Here is a 26,591-nt window from a genome sequence, read left to right as displayed (position 1 = left end):
AATTGAGGAGAAAATTTATTATACACACTACTATCGCCTTGTAGTGCAATGCCTAAAACTAAGGCTTGGGGCACAGAGGGTCAGGCGAAGGCTTCATCCCTTGGAATCTCTTAGAATATATTCTACATCATTGTTGTTGGTGGTGATGGTCCTTTGTTCTTGAAGAGGACCAACTCTACATCATAATTAAGGGCACAAAATCACCATGCCATATGTCATGAATTGACATTGCATGTTCTAATATAAGTCTAGAAGCAGTTTGGCATGCTGGGTAGAGAACCATTCTTGAGGCCAGGAAGATTTGGTTTTGAGCCTCTAAAACATAGTTGTTATAAATCAGTCACTTGAACACTGGAAACAGGAATTTCCTCACCTGGGAGTTCCCTATGTCAGTGAATAACAAACCCTACCTAATGTCAAGTGATGCACTAGACTTTTCAGTGCTGAACATAAACAGAACCTACAAGTAACCCTTCAGAATCAGGTACAGGACCCAGGAAATTACAGTAAACTTTTAATTTCCAATTTTTCTCTTATTTTTTTCTTTAAGCCGAAGTGATTCTACTGAGCCACGCTCTCCATCAGACCTTCTTCCCATGTCTCCAAGTGTATATGCAGTGCTGAGAGAACACCTGAGTCCCACAGTCATTGAAACTGCCGTATGTTGTCAATTTCTCACTTCTGATCAATTCCATTTCAAATGCAGTGGAACGTATAGACAAAAGGGGTGGAAGTTCTTCCTGGGCAATGCTTTGATCAAAGTCATATGCGTGGTATGAGATATGAACTGGGGGTGTGCTGGAGTCACCTCCTATCACAGTCAATTGCTGAATTTTTAATGTGAGCATTTACATGTTGGAAATCTGCAAATGTTACAAATCAGGGCTTATTTTATTATTTTGTTGATTGACTATACTTAAGAAAGTGATGGATAAAATGTTAATGAAGGTAGATTAAACTTAAAAGTGCATACACTTTTTATGGATTAACAGGTGTTAAACATTTACCAGATTACCTCTGGATTTGACTAATTCAGAATCAGTTTTGATATCAAAAACAGAAACATCTATTTCATTTCCTTTATCTTGAAGGCCACCAGAGGGCGATATGTTCATCCCTACCATTCCAGTATGATGGCTAACCCATCCAAGCCAACAGAGTACTCATGCAATACGAACCTAGTATTCCTAAATCAAGATTGAGTCTCCTTTTAGAAATTCAATCAGCAGGAATTCTTGGAGTAGGGCTGGATTTTTTCCTGCGCTGGGGATTGTGTTCTAGGTGCTAGGATTTAATACACAAATGCCCAAATGTAGCAGCGGTATAAACAGCATCCAGGAGCCTGAACATTTTCTGAACATCAAACTAATAAATGAATCAATGAACAGCATTTATTAAATACCTTTTCTATGCCAGACACCATGCTACATGATAGAGATACAAACACACACACACACACACACACACACACACACACACAGAGTATAATATTAAAAAGTCTTCACTTGCTGTTTTCTCCCATTATCCCAATTCTCCTAAGATTACCAAATTCTGACATGCCTCATCAGGACACATCTCTTTTAGACAAGATATTTCCTAGCAGCTGAAGTTAGAAATTTTCAATATTTGTTACTTCAGCATAGGTCACAGCCATAAATTTTAAGAGAGACCTTGTTGTACCTGGTTTTAAACCTAAACTATAAATGATAGATCCTATTTGGGAACATTTCCTGGGGGGGGACAGTCCACACTTTTTGGGCCTCAGTTTCCTCATGTGCAAAATGGCCTAAGATCCATTTTATGGGTCCCTCCCAGCTCTAAATTTATGATCCTATGATTCTTTAAAGACTTAATCCAATATTAATTTTTCTTGCAAGCATAAGTTCTTCTTCTTAAAAATTTTTTATCTTAATAATTAACTTGCACAAAGAATGCAAAAAATCCCAACAGACCAGATTTAATATGGGAAAAAATATAATCCACTTTTTACTTCTCACATAAACATTTTAAATTTTGTCCTGAAATTTTACAGGACTGAAACTTCACAGAAGCAAAATGTTCTCCACCATGGACATGGTCTCAGCAAATAGAGTCCAGAACCTGTTCATTGATGTTTAAGTTTGAGGAACCCAGGATATGTCTCCACTGAGGCCTTGTGTCAACCCTATAAAAGTCTTTGGTCACTGTACTTTTATCTGCTGAAATTTACACCTGTTTTCTCTTATTCTGTCCTCTGTGGAGAAGGGTAACAATGGATTAGCATGCTCTTTATAAGGGTGGCATGTATTCAAAATTACTGTAACAATTTTCTTAAGACTAAAGACCCCCATTACATTTGTAAATTAAGTTTCTAGAAAAATTTACAGGGCTTTATTTATCAGCTTCATGAAATGGTTTAAAATCATGATTTTTCTGTGAACTGACTTTTTCAAAATTAACAGTTTTCACTTTCCATTTCTAGATGAGCTCTCCATGTTCTGCTGACTGATGAGATACTCTTTGGTGCCTAAAAGAAAAAGAAAATATTTTTTATAAGCACTGTTTTCTAAAATGAATCTACATATATTTTTCAATAGGAACTAAATGCCAATTTTATAGTTCCATAAATAAAGGCTTCCTGGAAGTGGCTGAGGTACAGACCTCCCCTCATCAACATGGCCCCCAACGTGGGAGCAACATACTTGAAGTTTTGAAACAACAAACTTCAGATGAGCAGATGAGATAAGACAATTTTAAGAAACCAGGGTGTTAACACTGTAAGCTGTTCTCAGTATAGTTTTGTATGCCATGCACTTATTTCTGCTTCCTGTTTCTTTCATAAACCAATGAGCATTTCTCTTTTTTTGTAAATATTATTTTATTTTTCCAATTACATGTAAAGATAGTTTTCAACATTCATTTTATAAGATTATGTTTAAATTTTTCTCCTTCCCTCCCTTCCATCCCTCCTCCCCAAGATGGACAAGCAATCTAACATAGTTTATACAAGTGCAATTAAATAAAAATATTTCCACATTAGTCATGTTGTGAAGGAAGAAACAGAACAAAAGGGGAAAGAAATAAACACACACCAAAGTGAAAATAGTCTGCTTCAATCTGCATTCAGACTCCATGGTTCTTTCTGACTGTGGATAGCATTTTCCATCATGAGTCTTTTGGAATTATCTTGGATCATTGTATTGCTGAGAAGAGATAAGTCAGTCCTAGCTGATCATGGCACAATGTTGCTGTTACTGTGTACAATGTTCTTCTGGTTCTGCTCAACTTCACTCAGCATCAGTTCATGTAAGTCTTTCCATTTTTTTCTGAAATCTGCCCACTCATCATTTCTTATAGTACAATAATATTCCATTACATTCATATACCACAACTTGTTCAGTCATTCCGCAATTGATGGGTATTCCCTCTATTTCCAATTCTTTGCCACCATAAAAAGAGCTATTATAAATAATTGTGTACATGTAGGTCCTTTTCTCTTTTCTATGATCCCTTTGGGATACAGACTTAGTAGTGGTATTGCTGGGTCAAAGGGTATGCAGTTTGATTGGCCTTTGGGGCATAGTTCCAAATTTCTCTCCAGAATGGTTAGATCAGTTCACAACTCCACCAACAATGTATTAGTGTCTCAATTTTCCCACATCTTCTCCAATATTTGTCATTTTCCTTTTCTATAATATTAGCCAATCTGATAAGTGTGAGGTGGTACCTCAGAGTCATTTTAATTTGCATTTCCTTAATAAATAGTGACTTAGAGCATTTTTTTCATATACATCAAGATATTATGAGATACCCTATTTTCCAGAATTAAGGCCCAGCAAGCAAGCTGTGCCTTGAGCTTAGCATAACAACAATCCTTTGCACTCATCCTCTGGATGATGTCAGCCACAGCAAAATTCTGGAATTGTTTCATACAACTATTGTATGTCTTTGACATACAATAGAGTATTCTCTGAGTTTGGACAAGCCCTATTCTATCCATGCTCTGGCCATGAAACCCTGCTATGAATCAAACTTATCTTATCATTGTTACCCTTCTTTGTCAGTGCTACAGCTCACTGTGCTACCATTGATATAAGTAGTGAGATCTCCCCACACTGCCTCAGGTTCCCCTATTAGGGGCAGGACCCCAGCACAGTGTCCCTGCTTACAAGCCATTTCCCTCACTTTGAAATTTAAATTCTGTTTGATATCTAACTGTCCTGTTGTTAGCCTCCTCTAGCCATCCACAGGTTAGAAGCCAGTTCAGTTCAATTGACATTAATTGGTGTCAGGAACGGGTTTGAGCACAGAACTAGGCCACTGGACTCTCCAGTACCATCAGGAATGGACCAGGAACCACTGGAGACTTATTTCTCTGGCATCTAACCACTCCCCCCACTCCCAGCCTGGTGAGTCCTCTGTCTTTTTTCCTGCTTCAATTCTCAGAGCTCCTGCCTTGGTTGAGCTCACCATTCTTTAGTGAGGAAAACTGCAGGGCTCCTTGGGTGACCCAGTACATCTCAGGTCACACTCTGGTAAGAATATCCTTTCTTAAACTGCACACCTCTGTTAATTGGGCTCTTTGTGTGCCTCTGCTGTTTTGTTTTCAATTATACACTCCATACAATTGTAACTGTGTGCCTCTTGTCCCTCTGTGTGCCTTTAAACTACACAACTCTGTAAAGTTGTAACCGTGTGCCTCCGTATGGACTGTAGCTGTGCATTTTGTTAAAGCTATCTGTGTCTGTTTGTAACTGTCTTGTCATTTTGTCTCTTTGCATCTTTGTAAAATGTAAAATGTCTATGTTGTTTTTTTGTTGTAAGCTAGATTCTGTTACCTTGAAAGATTTAAAATGCAGCCAGCCATCAAAACTTCTAAGGGCTATAGCTCGAGAGTTTAGAACACTGAGGATTAGCGAACTTTCAAAGTTGAAGCAATTGTCCCAGTAAACAGGACTAACTCCCACTTTATGCTTTCCATGGAAGGTTAGGTTATAACGAAAGAGAAAAAAACCTGCAAGACATTTTTTTTTCCTGTCATTTCAACTTTGGTTATATTGGTATTGCAGAAAAAAAGTCAGATAATTTGTAGAATGGCTAAAAACATCTTAGCAGATTAAGGAGTTTGAAGACTAGTAATTTTAAGATTGTAGGAGAATACTCCTGCAAGTTTGGGGTAATTCCAGGAGCTCACTCCCTTCTGAAATATCTTAGTAAATTTTAGGATACCATTCTGTTGAATTTATTTTAAGGAAAAATTAGGATTACATTTAATAAAAATTTTAAAAGTAAATGGTAAGATTAATAGGTTCTTTTTCTAGGGTAATATAGGAAAGTAGCTAGTTTGGAAGTAATCCCAGGGTGAAGAAAGAAAAAAATAGGTAAATGGTTTTTGCACCTTATACCAACCTCTTGTTTACTTTTCCTTGACATTTCTGACCATTAAAAGAGAAAAGATTGTTTAAACCAAAGAGACTCCTGTGACTCTCCCAAGGTCAAGAGACCTTCTTACTGTTAACCCCTTTCATCCCAGATAGAGTCTCATATACAAATGCTGAAAAAAAATTGCTGGAAACATGTAGGGAAACTTGAATTATATTCTGGTTGCTGAAATATATTAACTGTGTAATCTTATCTCTTTGCCCCAGTTTCTTGTAAAGAGAAAAATGATAATGGTACTCAACTCCCAAGCTTATTATGAAGATAAAAAATATATAATGATTGTAAAGTGCTTAACACAGTGAATAGTGTATGCTAAGCACTACAATACTATTATTTCTTTAATTGAATGTAATTGTTCCATACTTGATAACTTGAAAGTGGTTTTAAAATGTCAAAGGTAATAAGATCAATGATTTTTATATGTGACAATTTGGAAATGCAATTGAAGTTTATTTTTTGTGTTGTTATTACATTTTTAAATTCACTTATATTGTGAAATTTGAGAGACCATTGTAATGGAAATTCTGTTAGACAAAATAACTTTTTAAACTAGATGCTATTACATGTCCATTGGGTTTTTAAAAGCATATGATAAAAATAGATATTTTAAAATTCTTAAATATGTAATTAGGTATATTTTGTTATAAAGCAGATAATACATACATACATATATATGTATATATTAGCAACTTTTCTTTTGAAATTCTTGGCTATTATGAAAATGTACAGGGTGGTTTAAAGATGTAGCGTCAATATCTTAATGATGAGTATCAGGTATTTGCTATATGTCTGAAGCTGCAGAATATGGGTAGTTTTAATTTATAAGTAAAGGATAGATGAAATGTTAACTCTTGGGGAAACATCAGGAAAGATATTCAAGCCTTAAGCTGTTGTTAGTGAAATTTTGCTATTTAAGATAAAAATTCCTGGGACTGTAATTTACTGTTGTTTTGAGCTTTGATTACAGGGATAGTTGTCTGAATTGTCATAAAGCCAGTAGAAGAAAATGGAACTGCTGCAGTCTGGGAACTGCTAAAGGTGGATGTCTCTGCCTGGGAAAAGTTATGGGGATAACTTTGGTATACCCTAAGCAGAATCGTCTGACTCTGTTTCCTCATTGTGCTATTTCCTTTCTGAAAAGGAAAATTCCTACCTGGTTAATCCTGAGTCTTACTTTTGATACTCTGTGACTACATGATTGGCTGTCAGATATGATGCGCCTGGAATCAAACAGATATATGACATTGTTAGAAGGGTGTCCCTCTTTTTCCTTTTATAGCAAATTATTAAAATCAAGAAGTTGTATAAGTTCAGTACTAAATCTATTCAATAATAGATTGATACTAGAATATCTCTGATTTACTATAATAAGATGCAAGAGATAACATCTTACAATTTTAACCTGTATTTGTGGTCAAATTATAATATAGAGATGATATCCTCTGAAGAGGGAAATGATTAGTCAAGGTAATAAGACAAAGATATTAAAGTTTTCTAAATAAATGAAATAGTAAATTTCGAGAAAGCAAGAGGATTAGACTGTTTTCTCTCAGAACTATATACATATGTATATGATTGGCTTCCAAATTTAATTATCATGGAAAGTCAGGCTTTAAGTATGCTTTAGTAATAAGTTCTCAAAATTGGAATAAGATTTTTTAATGGATAATGGTAAAGAAAGTGAAATTATTTTCCCATTGTTAAAGTATCTGTCTGTTAATTTTAAAAGGCAATAGAGCTCATTTTATAGACCCTTGTAAATTGTTTTAATTTAGGTAATAAAATAAACAGGAAATGGTATATAAACTGAAATTCTCTGAAGTTTCAAAATTGGAGAATCAAATTTAAGTGATTGTACTAAATTATACTAAGTCAGAATTATCTAGAAACCTCTAGATTTGGAACCAAAGAAGTAGAGCCCCTTTCAGAGCTGTCCTGAGAATAAAACCTATTTGGCTAACTACATGATTCATCTGGAACTCAAAATGTGCTGGTTAAATGGACATTGAGAATGGATTACTAGGATACAAGGGGACTTGATGTTAGTTAATATTGATGATAACCATTGTATTGCTTTGATCTTTAGTTTCAGGACATTTATGTTGCTCTGTAACATGACATTAATGTGATTTGACTTAATGTAACTATGGTTATGAAAAAACTTTATTGTATTGTTTGTGCAAAAGCTTTTTAATTTAATGTAATCAAAATTGTCGACTTTGCATTTCATAATATTCTCTAGCTCTTGTTTGATCATAAAATCTTCCTTTCTCCATATATCTAACAGACAAACTATTCCTTGCCCTCCTAATAGCAAGCATTTCTTCAAAGCCTGCCATGTGCTAGACAGTGTGCTAGGCACTGGGAAGAAAAGACCAAAAGCAGACAAACCTTCTCCTCAAAGAGCATACGTTATCTCCTTTCTAACATGCCTGTTGGCTTGGGGTTTGGGGCTATTCACCATTCCCCACCCTAAAGGAACCTCAAATGTTAGGGACTTTCTTTCTAAAAGTTTAGCTTTGTCATGTTTCAGTACACCAGAATGGGAGCAGTTTCTCAATGGCCTATTGTTGTGCTTGTACTGAATCACATTACGGTTTTTACTTGTGAGTATAGCAATAATAACCCTACAACTGTCAGTTATAGTGTAAAATAAATATAACCTCTGGTCTAAGATGAATTTTTATTGTGCTTAGGCCCAGAGAGTCAATGCAGTTGTGCTTTTAATTCCAGGGTGAAGAGTCATTTGCCAAATGTCTAAGATCCAAAAGGGCCAAAAGTCCTCCATAGAAGGATATGTTTATTGAAGGAGACTTTCCTGCTTGCCCCAGGAATACACTTAACAAATCAACTTGGAATAATGGTGGGAGAGGCATTTGGCCCACATTTTTTCCAAGCCCTGTCATGATCTTTGATTCTAAAAAGATTAAATATGGGGGAAGTGAGTAGTATAATCCATTCCATTTGTTTAGAAGGGTTTGAGAGAAAATAACAACATGAATATGAACTTTATATTTTAAAGATTTATCATATCTTCACCTCCCTGAGCCCTGTCACAATTCAATCCAGCCATTTTCTTCATTTGTTTTTTATTTATAGAATCCATGGAAAAATACATTAACCCACTTTTTGGTAATTATTCAGTTGAAATTTCTATGTAGGTATTCTGGGGGATGAGGCATAATTTCTCTAGGAATTCATGACATAGACATCAATGTATATATTGTTCTACTGTTTGTAATATATATCATTTCAAATATGAATAAAATATTTTTGTTTTTTGAATATGTTATGAATGGTGAAGTCCTTTTAAAATGAAAAAAAAATCACTGACTAATTGATCTGAAAATCAGTCCCCTTCCCATTCAGGGTATCAAGTGCTTAAAAGAGAAAGTGGGTAGGTGGATCTATTCAAGTGCCAAGATAATAAAGGAGACCCCTCTTACTTATAGTATACTAGGCTGAGACAGCAATGTCTCTCATTTCTGACAAGAGCCTGCATCTCCTCCTTATCCAATGTAGTTTCATTCTGTGCAGATCCCAGTCAAGATTCTCACTGACCCACGGCAGCACTAGAATGCAGAATTGCAGCTGGAGGCAACTTCAGCTATGGATCACTGTACAATCTGAGTATAAGGTAGCCACTGTGCCACCCTCCCTTGAATGTTGACCACTCACTAAAGAGAATGACAATAATTTAATAATGCCTCCTAAATGTTTAGCTTGTTGATTATTGTTGATAGTGATTCTAGATCATAGATTTAGACCTGAAAAAGACCTCAAAGATCTTCTAGTTCACCACCCTCTCCATTTTTTCAGATGAAGAAACTGAGGCCCAGGTGTGTTAAGTGACAGAAGTCACATAGGAATTAAGTGGCAGGGTGGATATTCAAGTCCAATCCAGTACTGTTTCTACTGACTCTTCAATTAATTTGGTGTTAGTACAAATTCTGTCACCTAGGTGGCTCAGAGGATTGAGCACTAGGCCTGGAGTTAGGAAAATCTGAGTTCAAATACAGCCTCAGATACTTAGTAGCTGTGTGACCTTGGGCAAGTCACTTAACCTTTGTTTGCCTTAATCCACTGGATGAAGAAATGGCAGACCTTGGTAAGTATCCTTACCAAGAAAATCCCATGGATGTTATTGGTATGATATGATCCACAGGGTCACAAAGAGTCAGACATGATTGAACAACATAAACTCCAGAATTCACTAACAAACACAAACTCCAAACTTTAATCAAAATGTCAATAGTCAATCTATTATACAACCAGTACTTCTCTTTCCTTATTCTTTAGACCACCATCCTACTTCTCCACCAAGTCTCTCCTTAAGTTGTCATATTTGGAAATTAAAGTTAACTGAGAGATTGAGACAAGAGACTCTCCCAGAGTCATTGACATCCAGGTGTAAGACAAAAGTCTTAGACTGGTGATGGCCCAGGATGTAGTGGATGCCTTTGGCATCTTTACTATCTGACCAAGCTCTAATCATTCCACAGAATCTGCTTCAACCACCTTCATGACCATCACCTATCTGTTGTGCTGGTGGGGTGTCCTGGGAGGACTAGCACTTCTAGTGTGAGAGCTTGCCAAGTCCTTTTCAAGATTGCTCATCTCCATTGGTGTCCACCTTTATCCAACTCTCATCTGGGGCTCCAAAAAGCTGCAATATGCAGAGCAGCCACACCCCAGCAAACAGGCTCAACCATGGTAAGGGTAATTGACAGACCTCAAATCAGTCAGTGAGTTAGGGAGGATATTTATTCCAAAAAAGCAATGGCATGGTCAGAATTGAGATTATTTCATTCATTTGAACTCCCCTTCTGAAACCTCTTTAACCACAAGCCAAGACATAAGTTTCCCAAAAGTTCCCAGGCAATGGGAGTAGTCTTCAAGTGATGGGAGTTGCTACAATAGTTTAAATCAATGAGATTTGGCTTTTTAGGTTAACCAAGTTTCTCTGGAAAGTGGGTGATGTGTGGGGTTACAAAGGTATAAGTAATTACAAAACAAAAGCTTGACTTTCAGGCAAGTTTCTCCAGTATGTGGGTGCTAGGTGAATTTTACAAGACAAGGAACCTGGAAAGGGAATATTAAATCTAGCTGAACTAAGCCTTAAAAATAGAATTAAAATCAATTTTCAATTTTACGAAGTCATTACACTGCTGATTCAATGACTGAAAAAATAACACAGACATTTAATTAAAAGCTAATATGATGCTCCCATTACATCTAATATTTCCCTGGTCAAAATATATGAATAACTGATGTGAATTTAGCAGCCTTAATTATTATTTTTAATTAATCATCAACAGGGATAAACATGTGATTGTCTATTATGCAAGTCCACCTTTGACACACATCTTGGGAAAATCCCTTAGCTTTTCAGCCCTCTGCACAACTCTTAAGTCTAAAATTAGACTGACCTGTACTGGGAGAAAGAGTATCTTGCCTAAGAATTTCTTCTATCCGTGAAATCACAGGCCTAATCCATATCCCTTATTTGAGAGAGACCACTGGGAAGAGTGCATGGAGTGCTGAACTTTGTCACCAACACCTGGATTCAAATCCTGCCTCAAACATATCTGTACAATGGCCAGACTCAATGGCCTTTAAGTTCCCTTCCAGGTTTAAATCTATAGTCCTGTGAATCATTCTTAATACTGAACTTGCTGCTCATTTCTCCTTCTCTGACTCTTCTTCTTCTTCCTCCTCCTCTACTTCCTGTTCCCTGCTCCTACTTTTGGGACTCAATCCTAACCTTTACATATGATATTCTGCATTGAAAAAAGAGAAAAAGACCTACATGTACAAAAACATTTAGAGCAGCTCTTTGTGTGATGGCAAAAAAAAAATTAGAAATTGAGAGGATGTCCCAACTAATTAAGGAATGCTGAACAAGTTGTGGTATAGGGATTATGATGGAATACTATTGTGCTTGAAGAAATGATGAGCAGGCAGATTTCAGGAAAAACCTGGAATGACTTAAATGAACTGATGCAAACTGAAGTGAGCAGAACCAGGAGAACATTGTACCCAGAATCAGCAACATTATGTGATAATCAACTTGTTGAAGAGGTCCAGTGACATTAGGTAGGTGATATCATGACTTGCAGGTGAATTGAATTTAAGTGAGGCAGAATTGTACCAAGTCACCAGCCTCATTCTCTCTCCAGGGCTATCTGAGTTCAGTAGAAAGCTATAGATCAAGATGACTGCAGATGGCCCAAGATGCAATGGAATGCCTTGTCCTTTTTAAGCTAAGATCTTTCCCAGGTCTCAGTTTGTCTGATCAAATATGAAAAACTTAGCTCTTCTCAGCAATACAATGAGCTAAAACAATTTTAAAGGACCCATATGCTATCCACATCCAGAGAAAGAACTGATTGAATCTGAACGCAGATAGAAGCACACTATTTTCACTTTATTTTTTCATAGTCTTTCCTTTTGTTCTGTTTCTTTCACAACTATGACTAATACGGAAATATGTTTTTACAAGATTGCACATCCATAAGCTATAGCAAATTACTTAACATTTTAGGGAGGGGAAAGAGGAAGGAAGAAAATATTATAATTCAAAAAATTTTTAAAATAAATGTTAAAAATTATCTTTACATGAACTGGAAAAAAGAAAATATTATTTTTAAGTCTTTCCAAGAGCACAATTACTTGATGTTTTCCTGCCTACTTGAATGGTAGAGTTGGCCAAGATGTTGGGAGAGGAGGGATGCTGGGCTTATGACTTCCAGTTTCAAGAGAGAACACATATGATTTCAGGTTCATTTCAGGAAAATTGCTGGAGAGAAAGAAAAATTCTGGAAAGAAGCTGACATGTAGACATGCTAAACTCGAATCCCAAGATATATCTATAAAGTGCTTTGAGATTTGTAAAGTGCTTTATAAAAGTTATCTCATTTGAGCCTCACTAATACCTTGTGAAATAGATGCTATTAGCTCCATTTTATACATGGGGAAAATGAGGTTGAGATAGGTTAAGTGACTTGCCTGTGGTCACACAGCTAGTAAAAGTATGAAGCCAGATTTGAACTTGTCTTTCTGACTCCAAGTCCAAGACTCTATGTGCTGAACTGATTGAGTGATTTTATCTGAGGCAGTCTGGAACTTAAGTTTTCCTCTTTTATTTGAAGTTTACTTTAGGTATTCTTTCACAGAAATAGCAATACTTTATTGAAATAGTGATCAAAGATAGGTTATATCTACATCTTAAGAAATGTTCATTTTTGATTTGAAAATATTCTGGTTTATACAGAACTATAGACTTTCAGAATAAGAACCTCAGAAGTCATTCCTTTACTTATGTAAGAATCTCCTCTAATACAAGACTTTATTACAAGTAGCCATTCTGTTTCTGCTTTAAAATGTCCAGTGATGGAAAACTAACTATACTCTCCCCTCACAGCAGCCCATTTCATTTTTGATAGATCCAATTATATGTTTTACATTAGGGTGAAATGTTAGTTCTGCTTTATGAAGTCAATCAGAAAAAATCCAATCCTCCCTCCACCTTGTTACATATAGCGCTGTCATATGCCCAGTGTTGATCATAAGATAGCTGTTCTCTAGGGACAGAAGTTGGAAGTAATCTGAATCATGAGACTATCTGGTGTCATGACCCAAAAGATTCTAGTATATATACATGTTTTTATTCTACACTACAACGTACTGGACATCTCAAAAGTTTTAATGTAGTTTTAATCTTATTTCATAACTATCAAACTATTGATGGTGGTGTTTATATAGCCCTTTAAAGTGTGTAAAACACTTGACATACATTAACTCATTTGATCCTCACAAACAACCTTATGCAATTGGTGCTGATATAATTCCCTTCTTATAGAAGAGGAAACTGAGGCACAGAAAGGTTAAGCAACTTGCCTAGGATCACACAAGTATCTAAGTCAGGATTTGAACTCAGGTCTTCTTCAGTCCAAGTCCTGTGTTCTTTCTACTATGCCACCCACCTTTTAATTGCTTACTGAGGCACAACTGAGTGTGTATACACAAAGTCCAAGCACATAATATTTTATTCTCTTTCCTGGCATCAAGTGAGGCAATAATTCCTGTGAGCTGCTGGGAATGGGAAGTTCTTTCTTACATGGCCTGCTTATGTCTGTGAATGCATGGCACCTCTGCTTCTTTGTCTCTCGTGCTTATTCCTTCCTTATCTTAGGTGAATGTGTATCCTGAGATGGAACAGAGTAGGTGATCTTTTTAAGGTCAGAAGAGTGCTTAGAGGTCCAGCAACTGTCGCAGAAGCTGTTGGGAGCTGCAGCAACCAGGTGTGGTGAGGAGCCAATCATGAGGATCCATTTGCTTGCTGCAGCCCAGCTGAGGAAGGGTGTGGCACCACCTATTCATCATCACCTAGTAGGCCAATAAGAAATTTTCAAAGAATCCTTCTTCTGAAGCAGAGAAGGGCCTCAGAAAAATTTTATTTCAAACAAATTTATGTAAATTGAATCATATTTTCTATCCTCTTACATCATAATTCTTGAGCTAAACAGTTTCAAGAAATTGAACTGATTATGATTGATTCTGACACATATCACAGGGATTGGCTATTCTTCTGGAAACTTCCCATCCTTTTGGACATTCTTGAGTCTGACTATGTAGAAAAGACAACCTAAAACTGTTGCTATACAAATGGCCTACATCAATCTGTTTATGAAAGAAAGGTCAGAAATGACTAACACATTACAAATGTCTAACAAAAACTTGAAGAGACTGTGTGCCTTGGTTCCATTACAAGGGTGTATGAATGATCCAAATCTCTCCAGGAACTTATTTCTATGATTCCAGTGACCTTCCCAGTCACCATTAAACAATCTATTCTGTGTCCCCAAACAAATGACTATGGAATTGTTGTAAGATGGTAGTGAACTCAGGGCAATTAACCTCAAGAGCTCAATTCTAATAAAAGTTTCAGATACACTGGTAAAGTCGACAACTATGACCAAAGTTTTGGGGAAAGTCAACAGGATGAAAGTTGCATGCAGGAGGGAGGAAAGAGAGGAATCAGGGATGAAAAAGTTTCCTCTTCGTTAAAATGGGGGTAATAATAGCACCTCCTTCCACAGGGTTGTTTATGAGGATTGACTACTAAAGAGAAAAATGTCAAGTGTTATGCAACCCTTAATGCATTATATGTTAACCATAAAAAGGCTAACATAACATATAGTTAGCCTAGATAGTATAGTACATGGTACAGTGAATAATAAAATAAGAGTTAATATTTATATAGCACTTAGTATGTGTAAGGTGGGCAAGTAGGTGGAGCAGCAGATAGTGCCCAGTCCCAAGTCAGGAAGATGAGTTCAAATCCAGTCTCAGACTGCACTAGCGGATGACCCTGGGTATATCACTTAATCCTGTTTTCTTCAGTTTTCTCATCTAAAAAATGAGTTGGAAAAGGAAATGGCAAGTCACTCCTGTACCTTTGACAAGAAAATCCCAAATGGGATCAGGAAGAGTTGGACAGGACTCTAGCATGGCTAAATGGTTTTATAATTATCTCACTAGCTCTTCACAATAACCCTGGGAGGTAGGTGTTATTATTATCATATAGAAGGCAAAACTGAAGTAAACAGAGGTCAAATGACTTTCCCAGTGTCACAGAACTAGGAAGCCTCTAAGGTAAGGTTTGAACTCAGTTCTAACACACTTCAATGGCAGTGCTCTGTCCACTGGGCCACGTAGCTGCCTAAAACCGTCACTGAGCAGACTCTTAATCCTGTGGTCTGAGGGAGTTCAAACCCAGACTTAGATACTTAGCGATCCAGTGACTCTGGGCACCCTCCGTTTCCTCATTTGTAAAAAAGGGGATAATGCTAAACTACCTCTAAGTAACGGGGATTATGAGGATTAAATGAGATAGCACGTCTAAAGAGCCTGGCAAACGTTAAACAATCCAAATGCTAACTATGGTTACTAAGGAAACCAAAAATGCCCAAGAGCAAGAATCACCGAGAAAACGCCTGTTCTTTTCTCTATGAAGCCCCCGCTCACCACCCAGCTCCCGACTTCTGCTTGCCCCCTGCCCCCCTCCATCCCAGCTCCTGCCATCGAGCAGCCTGGGACCCTTTGCTGCGGCCAGGCAGTCCGCCTACGAGCAGTGACACGCGCCAAGGCGGTCCTGCGGCTGGCTGGGGCCAGACACTAAGCGGCGGAGCCTAAGGGATGGAAAACCCCGGCCCCGAGCTGCTCACGCGCACTGCTCCCGTCCGAGGCTAACTTTCGCTTTCCGCTCAATCCACAGTCTTCTCGTTCCCTGGGCTTTTCTTCGAAACCACGTGATGGTGGCTGTTCCGAGCACCGCGCACCCTCCTGCCAAGGTCAGCGTCAATGTTGCCCCTAGGCGAGCCAGGAAACCGCAGCTTTTTTACTATTTAACCTTCGTGCCAATTGATTGTTGGAGGAGAATTGTTTCCTTTCATACCGTGTAACTGATCCTTTAAAGTGAAACATACTAGGAGGAAGATAAAATGTATCACAAATATCCTCGCGTTTGTATCACTAGGCCCATCGGGTCTGCTGAAGACGAGAAGCCGGAACAACGCAGGAATTGGAATTTAGTGTAATGAATGAATGGATAGAGCGTAAAATTTGGAGCCAGTAAAGCCTTCAGTTCAAATCCTGCCCCATCAAACACGTGCCAGCTGTGTACCCTGGGCAAATTACTTAACATCTGTTTGCCTCAGTTTCCTCAACTGTAAAATGGGGATAAACCTATCTCCCAGAGTTGTAATGAGGCTCGAATGGAGATAATAATTGTAAAGTGTTTAGCACAGTTCATGGCAGATAGTGTAAGCTATATATAAATATTAGCTATTATATTATTTATTCCAGCTCTAAAGTAAACTAGTAAGAAAAAAGGGATGGATTTGCAGTCAACGTATACGAATTAGAATCCCACTACTGTGACTGTTGCTGTAAGGCGATTCACTTCATCTCACTGAGAATTAATCTTCCCACCTGAAAAATGAGAATAATGCCGCATAGGAATTGTTTGTGAGACAAGTATTTTGTAAGCTACAGAATCGAAGCATTGCAAAGGACTTCATAGGAAATTTAACCAACAGTGCTTTATGTGTGAGTTATTATCAAAGTCCTCCTATATGTGAATTATGATTGAAGTCCTCCTGTTCAACAACAGGATAGAACAGATGTGACCACATAGTAATTGGTGTGACAAAGATTGAGCATGCATCAACAGCGTGATCTCATTACCAGAAAAGGTGTTTTAACCTTAGATGACATTAACAAATATATGGTATCCAAAACAAAAACAATGAAAGCTCATCTATACTCTGCCCTGGTTCAGACCATATTTGGAATGTTTTGTCCTATTCGGGATACCACATTTTGAGAAGGCCAATGATAAGTTGGAGTGAATCCAAGGGTTGGCAGCCAGGAAGATTAGAAGGTATGAAATGATGTCATGAGGAATGGATGAAAGAACTGGGGATGTTAAGCCTGAAAAAGAGAGTGCTTTGGGAAGTATGCTATCTATCTTTATATATTTGAAGATGTCATATATAAGGGGTATGAGGTTTGTTCCACAGAGTTCCAGAAGGCAGATCTAGAACCCATAGTTAGGAGTCATAGTGAGACCAATTTCTATTAAATATAAGGAAGAAATTTCTAGTCACTAGAATTGTCCGGCATGGAATGGGGTGCTTTGCAAAGTTTGCAAGCCAGAAAAGAAAATCAGTTGCCTTGTTTCCTAGTCACAGTCATTTTTTTTTTCACCAAAAGGTAGCCATCTTAATAATAATAATAATAATAACTAACATTTGTCTGGCACTTTAAGGTCTGCAGAGCACTTTCTTGTGAGCCTTACAACTCTGTGAGGTAAATGAAATTATTATCCTCATTTTCAGATGGAGGAAAGAAAGGCAAAAAAGAGCTTAAATGACTTGTCCAGTCATATAGGTATAAGTGGCTGGTACAGGCCTCCAAGATCTGTCCACTTCTCTATCTCACTGCATATTGATCTTATTTATCAGACCAAATGAATCTTGGCTATTTCAAAAGCAAAAATCCCTCAAAGGACAAAGATTTCCCATTCAGCAGGACAATGTTAAAATGAGCAAACAATTGTCAAAGAGGAGTTGCAAAAATATTTTGAGCAACTCAAGCATGATTGGAATAAGAGTACAGCCTCCAAAATAACTATTTTGAGGAGATAATACTTATTTGATTGTAACAGTTTTGTTACCAAATATTTAAATTGATCCGTAATCTCAACAATTTAGGAGTTCTCTCCAGCAAAGCCTTCTTTTCCATTCTATGGGACTTTAGTCCACAACTTTTTAAAAGTTCATTATGAAGGGTCCACTCAATGTGCTAGCTGCCTTTTTTGCTTTCTCCTGACATTTCAGTGGAACATTCTGGTTATCCGTCTGTCATCCCTTGCTCTTGACCTACTCATCCCTTCCTTTCATTCAATTCCATCTTTTACTTCTGTTCTTCACACTCTATTTATATTATATATAATTATAATAACAAATTAAGATAAATAATGAATATATTATAATAAAGCATAATAAGTAATTATATGTAAAGATTGTATATAATCTCTACATTGCCCTCTTATTTCTAATTCCTCAGAGGCATGTGAGTTCTGTAACTTACTCTCATATAGCAATAACTATGGATTGTTAGTATTTAAAAGATGGACCTTTGCTTTTATGACAAGTTTAGGATGGTAAAAGGGCTTTGCAATTTCCTGAAAATAATCAGACAACCTCTCCTATTCATAACTGATCCCAACTCTTTGTTTATCTCTACTATTTGTCCCAGATACATGCTGTTAGAAAAGCTCTGTAGGGTAGAGTGTCCATTCAAATGCATATTGAAATCTGTGCCATAAATATTTTTCATCTTTTAAAAAGTCATATTACTTCATAATCTTATTTACATATGTTATGGTTCTTCTCCAGTAGATTATAATCTGTGGGGAAAATAGTACACAGTTTTAAAAGGCAATACAAAGCAACATATTCAGCTCCTGTAATTTCTCCATTACAGTTCAGACTCTAGGTCAAGGAGGAAGAAAAATGCACTCTTAGCACCTGGGATCAATGCTCCAATATGTGTGGTAAAGAAGTAAGAGCAATTAGTGTTCAGAAAAAGGAGAGAACACCTCCAGTCAGGGAAGCGGTCTGCAAAAGACGAGATGAGGTTTGAAAGAGGTCTTGAAGGATCTATATTGGAACAATTAGTGGTTCTGGACCCTGATGGCTTCCCAGAGCAAACAATTCCCACTGGGATAATCAGCCTGGAGTACCCTCAAATCAGCTTTCTAATTCTGTGAAAATAGTATATTAGAACTAATCCTAAAAATTCATTGATATAGAGAACTTGCAAGTGAAGAAATGTCTTCAGTTTATAGTCTGTCTCCTTAGAGGAGTGAATGGTTAAATAACTTGCCTAAAGTCAGAGGTAGGATTTTACATATCAGAGGTAGGATTTATACCCAGGTCTTTCTAGCTTCAGGGCCAGCTCTTTATCCACTACACCACACTGTGTCTTAGCAGCATTAAAGTAGTATAAGAAATTAAGCTAAATTCAGTAGCCTGAGATGGAGAATTATAGAACCTCAGAGTTTGAAGGGATCTTGGTGGTAGTCCAACCCAACCCACAGGATGTGGGTTCCTATACTAGAGAAGCATTCATGTGACTCCTTTCTTTTAAAAAAAAATTAATATTTAATTTTTCTCTCCAAATACATGTAAAAACAATTTTAACTTTTTTTTCAAATGTTTAGTTCCAAATTTTCACCTTCCCTCCACTCCCCCTCCCCTATTGAGAAGGCAGTTTGACTTAAGTTATTCATGTATAGTCATGCAAAACACATTTCCATGTAACTCATGCTGTGAAAGAAAACACAGGGGAAAAAAACAAAATAAAGTAAAGGAAAAGCATCTTCAATCTGCATTCAGGCTCCTCCAGGTCCTTTTCTGGAAATGGACAGCATCTTTCATTATAAGTTCTTCAGAATTGTCTTGGATTGTTGTATTGCTGAGTTTGACTCTTTTCTACACAGTGTTTGGGCATCAGGATTATTCCCCTTACTAGAGGGAAATGTTAATATATGCAGAAGGATGACAGGATACAGGTTAGTCCTCCTAGGAAAGATAGAGAGAAAGGAAAACCTTAGGGAAAGGAGAAGTGAGGCAGACTTGGAGAATTTTCTACTGGATGGGGTCTGGGTGGAGAGAAGAGACAATGCAGCAAATGGGCTTCAGTTTGCTGTTCTAACATCTTCCCAAACCAAACATCATTTTCTCCATTCATTTACCAGAATCTTTGCCTTAGGGCAAAACCCAAAATGGCCCTATTAGCTTTGGTTTTGAAGGAACATAGGATTTCTATAGATGAGGAAGGAGAGAGAATATTTCATTGTAAAGGAATAATTTGAGTGAAGTATGGAAGTAATATTGTGCAAAATGGATTCGAGAGAACATGAGTAGACAGTAGGCTGGGTCAGGGATTGTCTATAGGGAAAGGTTATTGTTTATTCATTCACCATTTACTCAGTGATTCAATCATTCTTTTAACAAATATGTGTTGAATGCCTAGGCAAAGCATTGTATACAGGTCCTGGGGGGAAATACAAAGAATAGAAAAAGTCCTTCCTCTAACGGAGCTCACATCACAGAGTCATAGAAACCAGCTGGCACAACTCATACTTAAACAGAAATCCCTCTGCCACATTCCCAACAAATGGTTATCTAGCCTTCACTCCAGAGTAAAAGCAAGTCCAGTAACTGTGAGAGTCGCTCATTCCACTTTTGGATGGCTCCCAAATTTTTAGGAATATTTTCCTTACAATAAGCCTAAACCTGCCTAACTTTCTGTCCTTTGCTCCTAGTTCTGCTCTCTGAAGTCAAACAGAACAAGCGCAATCAGTCTTCCAAAAGACTTCTCAAATGCTGAAGACGCATATCATTTTCCATTCCTACCCATCATGGCATGAGCTTGAGGCACTTCACCATCTTGGTTACTCTCCTCTAGACACTCTCCAGCTTTTCAATGCCTTTCCAAAAATGTGATGCCAAGAGTGAGATAAATGTGGCCTGAGACAGGTAAAATACAGCTGAATTTTTACCTCCTGAGTCCTGGACACTATTCAGTAAGAAGATATTAGCTGTCTTGGCTACTGCATTACGTTGTTGACTCACGTTGATATTCTAGACCACCAGAACTTGCAGATCTTTTTCAAAGGAATTGCCATATAAAAAATTTTAAAGATGAGAGAACAAGTACAGAGAAGGAAAAGTGAATTGCCCAAGGTCACAAAAGGAATTAATAAATGGTAGAGCTCAGATTTTAATCTGAATACTCTGACCCCAGATCCTCTGCTCACTATACTATACTATACTACACTACACTACACTACACTACACTACACTACACTACACTACACTACACTACACTACACTATACTACTGCTTCTAGTCAGTGGATAGAGCACTGGGCCAGGAGTCAGAAATCTCTGTGTTCAAATTTGACCTGAACCACTAGACTTGCCCGGGACAAGTCACTTAACCTCTCTTCCTCAGTTTTTCCAACTGTAAAATAGGTGTACTACTGATAGCACTTATCTCACAGGATTACACATAGCAAGCAATTAATAGATTCTTGTTCCTTCCCTTCCACAGCCCACTCCCATGGCACTGTGAATCATAAATGCAGGCACAATGCAGGGATGGTTGCAGCCAGACCATTCTATTCATATTTATGCAATCTAATGCCACTACCAAACACTGAAACTCCAATCAATATCTTACAAAAGTTTGCACTGCATGGGGGTCCCAACTGTCTTTGCAAGAACATTGATCTAACGTCATACCATTCCGTGCCCACTGTGGGTCCACTGTCCCCACCTGTATCACTGCAGATGCTTTGGTTTTAGTTTAAGTCCATGATTATGGACTTATAGTCAGGAAGAAGGAGATTCACATTCTGCTTTTGACACGCTGTAGCTCTGTGATTTGGCGTCTCTCCGTGCCTCGATTTCCTTTCATTTATAAAATACATTTTAATAAAAACATGTACCTTTCAGGGATGTTGTGAGGATCAAGCAAGATAAATTCAGAAAAATATCACATTTTGTCTTGTATAATGTACAGAAAGCATTATTATACTTTGATAAAAAGTGCTATCTAATGTGAGTATTATTATTACTGAGGATTAGGGTCTTTGCTCCCCACACTTTCTTACATATAACACCCTGGAAAGGAAAGATAGATTGTTTCTTCTTGCATGGCAGTTATGAAGGATGCTGCAGTTTGGAGGTTTGGCACTAAGAGAGAGAGTGAGAGTTCAACAAATATCTGTCAAACACCCAGTACTGTGTAAAAGGAGTCATGCTATGTTCTGGGGATATATTAGTTTATACATCCTGATCCTACTCGCATGATTTAGATTATTTACTAATAGAGATGATTTGGCACATCTTTTTGCTGCTAGCCACTGAAATGTAACTTCGGAGGTTTCATTTTCAACTGCAGACGAAACTTGTTAGATATGCCCCAGATTATGCTACAGGTTTGCTTTAAGATTAGCAAAGCGAGACCCGGAAGACGGAAGGCAAAGTGAAGACCGTGCCCACATCTGAGAAAGGTACTTGAAAGGGAACAGGAATTAGATGCAGAGAGCTAGATTGCGGAGGGGAGTTGGGGCCAGGGAAGGAACAGCCTTTTTTGATTGGCCTGACGAGAATGAGCCTGCTCCATGATTGGTCAGGAAGTGGAAAGTGAAACTCGAACGGGTTATTAGCTAATTGCGTTTTCTCTGTCCAGTTAGTTTTGCTCTGCTGCAGGCCGACCCTAGGAAACAGCTGAACCTGAAAACAAACGAGCCCCGACAGCCCCCAGGAAAGCTTTCTAGAATCAAGCCTGATCAAGCGAGTGACAGCTGACGTCCAGCCTGCTCTGTGCTACCCCCGCTTCTCGGCTCCGCAGAAGGTGGGTACTTGGGAGGAGCTTGGACCAGACGGTTGTGGAACTGATGGGAAAGATGCGTCTTTACTTTGCGTGGGGAATCCGGGATCAATCAGTATTTGCAGAACACTGGCTAAAATAATCGGGGGGCGCGGGGCAATCAGGACACTTGGGAAGGAGGGATTCCCTCAGCTCCATCCTTTATCCAGAGAGAAGGGATATCTACGTACTTTTCCCAAATGGAGACAAGTTACTTCTCTCCAACTGAGCTCGTCTATAAAAAGACGATTGGATCAGATGGTGTCAAAGATCATTTCCAGCTTTAAAGTTTTGGGATGTCTAGGTAATTAGCTACGTAGGGCTAACAGAACACATAAAACATCTGAGGAGGGAGAAAAGAAAAAAACACTAGCAAATGGGAAGAATCTCTTAGGAAAGGCAACAGCTGAGCTGCTCCTTAATGGAAAATAGGGTAGTGGAAAATTGGAGGAGCTGGATTCTAACCCCCGTTGTGTTAATTCTGTTACCTTTGGCAAAGTATTTGAGGCAGGGGTTCTTAACCTTTTTTGTTTCATTGACCTCTTTTTTATGCTTATGCACCCCATCCCAGAGTAATTTTTAAATGCATAAATAAAATACATAGATGTAAATATAAATAAATAGAATACAAATGAAATCAATTATATTGAAAGAGTTATCACTGTGTTTTAAAAACACATGCAAATTGATGGACCTGGGGTTAGGAACCCCTAAATTTTAAACTATCTGAAGAATGCAGTACATAATATATGACCTGATTGTCCTACTTTAAGCAGAGTTAGAATTTTAGAGCTAGAAGGGACCTTAGAGATCATTTCATCCAAGTTTTTTTTTTCATTTTATATTTGAAAGGAACTGAATAGACCCATTATCTTTATCTGCAATCTCATTCAACCAGTTTCCTAAGTTTGAAATTTTGGTGTTAACTTTGACTCTTCCCTTTTTTTCAGTTCACATATCCATTAAGTTGCTAAATTCCCTTAATTCTATCTCTGTATCTTTCATTCAATCCTCCCTGCTACCAGACTAATTGTCCTCATCATAGAGTCATAATTCTTCTAGCCAGAAATTTTTATTTGTTCACTGTCATTTAGATCTAAAGTTCATTTTCCTTATCCTGATATTCAAGGCCTTTCACAATTTGATGCCCCCCTGTATTTCCAGTCTTTATGTCCCTACATGTGCTCTTTTTCCTCAGCTAAACTAGATTGTTCCCCAAACCACCCTTATACCTTTCCAATCACAGAATTTCCTCTGTGTACATTATCTTCCCCCATTAAATTTATCTTAATCCCCCTTTTAATGTCTAATTCAGATGCTACCTCCTTTGAGACACTGCTTTCTGTGTCCCTAGGTCATTAATGATCTTACTTATCATGGATTGTAAATAATACTTTGTGCTTTTTTAAAAATTTTGGATACCACATTTCTTTTGCAGTTGTGTTTGGAATCATAAACTCCATGGGGATTGTAATCCCCATGAAGTCAGGGATTGTTTCTTATCTAAACTTTCTATCTCCCCAAGCATCTATCACAGTGATCTATAAACAATAAATACAAAAAATTTCAGTTGAATGTTGGATCATCTCTCAAGATTTACTCAGATGCATCTGAGTAGCAAATTATGCTGCAGTTAATTTCTAGTGTTTGATATGCTGCAAATGAGCAATTGCTATTGGAATTTGCTAAAAAAAATTATTTTGTCTTCAGCATTTCTTGTATATCTGTGTGTGTGCATGCATGTGTGTGTTTACAATCATAGTTTGTATTGTAAAGAACCTTGGATATTTTCATGTTTGAATTAAAGAAACTAAACCCATGGGAATGAAGTAATTTTCCTAAAATCAAGCAGGGACAGAAATGGTTTAGAAACCAGGTTTAATGACTCTCATTTCAGCCCTTTTATTTCTAATTTTTACCATACCAAGTGCTACTGTGATGATGACAGAGTAGAAGATAGAAGAGGCTAAGACAGTTTATAGATTGTCTATAGAAATTCACTCCATTGTAGGCTCTGTCAATATAATATCCTTTCCTAGGAACCAGTAAGTGAACCTGCTATTAGAGTAACCAAATCATAGCCATTTGGACATTCTTACTGTAAATAAAGCCAGAAGACAACATTGCATCTCAATGGAAGGTTTGTCTGTAGAGTATCCTTGGAGAAAAAATGATGCAGCTGATAGAGTTGGTTTTATCATGCATCGAAAGGCAACAAGAAACGTCATTTCATGAGATTCTTGGTTAGCTGTTTGGTAGGCTCTTGGTTTGTTTGTTTATTTTGTGGTGTTCATGAATAGCATGATAAGTATGCGAATAACTGAACCTTATGATCCATCATCTGTTACAGAGGATGGGGAAGTAAAGAAATGCTGTTAAGAGCTTAAGAAGATCCCATCCCCTCCAATGAAATCAACATATACTTTAAAACTCAGTTACTTCAGTATCCATGTCTAGAGTGTTTGTGAAATATGATAGAAAACATAGTGTAAGAATAAGAAATCAAAGTGATCAGAATAGTGTAGACAATACTGAAACCACCTTCTTTTATGTAGTGAATGCTACATGGGGACAGGCAATGAACATGAGCACCAAGTAACATCATAAAAAATGAAATGAGTTATATTTTAACAAACAAAAGATGACTGGTTACTGACATAGCAGTCATTTCTGAATCAGTTGTCTATGTAGTCAAACTTGTTAGAACAAGATCAAGATAAGTATCAAAATAGAAAAATAAAAATGAGACATAGGACTAAGGTAGATTCAATGTGACCTATTTAAATAAGCTATTAGCATAACAATGGGAAATAGATAAAAAAGCCAACATTAATGTAGGCTAGTATTATTTCTTAGAGAAATACAATCAGTGTAAGTCCATAGCATAGAAAGTGCCTCTGCCAGTCAACACTTGATTTTGTCAAATGAAGAGATATTGCAGAAAAGGGCACCAACCATTTAAAGCATCCATTTATTTGCAAGAGCTTACTTGAGGAAAGTACGGTAGAAAAATATGAGCTGTATCGTTGCATAAAAAACATTGAGAAGTCATAACAGGAAGAAAAAGTTTAAAGAAAGTTTGGTGAGAGACCCAACTAAGCAAAATCATCCTAAAGAAATTAAGAGGTTAAGCTGTAAGACTGAAAAATATATAGCTGAAAATTTTAAAGTCATAGTTCCTGATGTGCTACTCAGGGAAGGAGAAATGGCCCTGAAAAAATTTAGGATGGGAAGAGGAGTTCAACTTGACTTAGTAAACTTAGAAAGAATATACTGGAGATAAAGGCAGTGAGAGATTGATTCTCAAGGAAACTGAAAGTAGGGAGGATTATAAAGGCTTAGGAAAAAATCTCAAACCTTACTACTCCAAAGGGCAACCAAAAGAACATTAATAATTACTAATACATATTCTCACTTTCTTATGTCTGTACCATTTTTTATGAAGATAGGGTACATGTGCATTGAGATCATCCCCAGGTGTATAATAATTGAAAAAGCAGGCTTCTAAAATGATATTTTAGAGCAGCCACATGGTTGACTAAAAGGTATAGCAGATACAGTATTCTACTGCACATATTATTTGTTAACAATAGAAAAAAGTTATTTGATTTTGGAGAACAAAATGCTACTTTAAAGGTTTTCCTCCAGAAAGTTGATTTCCATAAGACTTCAGAATCATATAAGATTCCCTGAAAGAAGTAACAACAGAGAAAAATTTTGTTCAACAGTTCTGATACATCCAAGTCAAAGAAGGATTCTTTATAGATAGCGAGATTCTTCAGATGATTCTGTTTGTGGATGATAATGGACTGATTGCAACAAGCCCATAATATTGTGGATCCTACTAAATGAGATCCATATTGATTTAGCAGATTTCAGCCTAAACATCCACAGAGAGAATACCAAATGGATTAAGAACAAAATTTTAGAAGATCCAATATCTAGCACTGAAAACCTAATAGTAAGCACAAATCTAATTCTTCACTTTGCTAAGCTCAGCAGCTATTTGTTGCTGATGTGCTAAAAGCCCCAAAGGATATAGATGACAGCAAATTTGGTGGTAGATGGAAAAATGCATTTACTTTCCTTTTCCTATTATTAGGAAAGGAAAATAACTTAAAAGGCAAGCACTTTCTCTTTACTTTAGCAAAATATGTT

The 26,591-nt window shown here is 37.3% G+C and overlaps 2 protein-coding genes and 1 long non-coding RNA gene across 4 annotated transcripts in view; 2 read left to right on the top strand and 1 right to left on the bottom strand.

The window, feature by feature from the left end:
* The window catches only part of STAT4 (signal transducer and activator of transcription 4), a 145,896-nt gene extending 137,190 nt beyond the window's left edge, over positions 1 to 8,706 (top strand). Inside the window, exons 23-24 of one of the 2 annotated variants that reach the window (XM_072612698.1) lie at positions 551 to 659; positions 2,462 to 8,706. In XM_072612698.1, the coding sequence (XP_072468799.1) occupies positions 551 to 659; positions 2,462 to 2,488 (136 nt within the window). In that variant the 3' untranslated portion in view covers positions 2,489 to 8,706. Of the gene's footprint in view, positions 1 to 550 lie in introns of both variants that reach the window. The other variant, XM_072612697.1, reaches the window with a different exon arrangement.
* On the bottom strand, positions 1,962 to 15,978 carry LOC140506014 (uncharacterized). The gene is made up of 2 exons (XR_011967735.1): positions 15,651 to 15,978; positions 1,962 to 2,506 (listed from the first exon to the last, which is right to left on the bottom strand). It is a non-coding gene; the product is annotated as an uncharacterized lncRNA (long non-coding RNA).
* Positions 15,979 to 22,187: 6,209 nt separating this feature from the next.
* The window catches only part of STAT1 (signal transducer and activator of transcription 1), a 61,886-nt gene continuing 57,482 nt past the window's right edge, over positions 22,188 to 26,591 (top strand). Inside the window, exon 1 of the mRNA XM_072612691.1 lies at positions 22,188 to 22,418. The gene's annotated coding sequence lies outside the window, so the exon portion shown is untranslated. The remainder of the gene's footprint in view (positions 22,419 to 26,591) is intronic.

Source organism: Notamacropus eugenii, chromosome 5 (genome assembly GCF_028372415.1).
Source record: "Notamacropus eugenii isolate mMacEug1 chromosome 5, mMacEug1.pri_v2, whole genome shotgun sequence".
Taxonomy (NCBI): Eukaryota; Metazoa; Chordata; class Mammalia; order Diprotodontia; family Macropodidae; genus Notamacropus; species Notamacropus eugenii.
The sequence above is the reverse complement of the archived record's forward strand: the minus strand, read 5'-3'. Positions and strand labels throughout refer to the sequence as shown.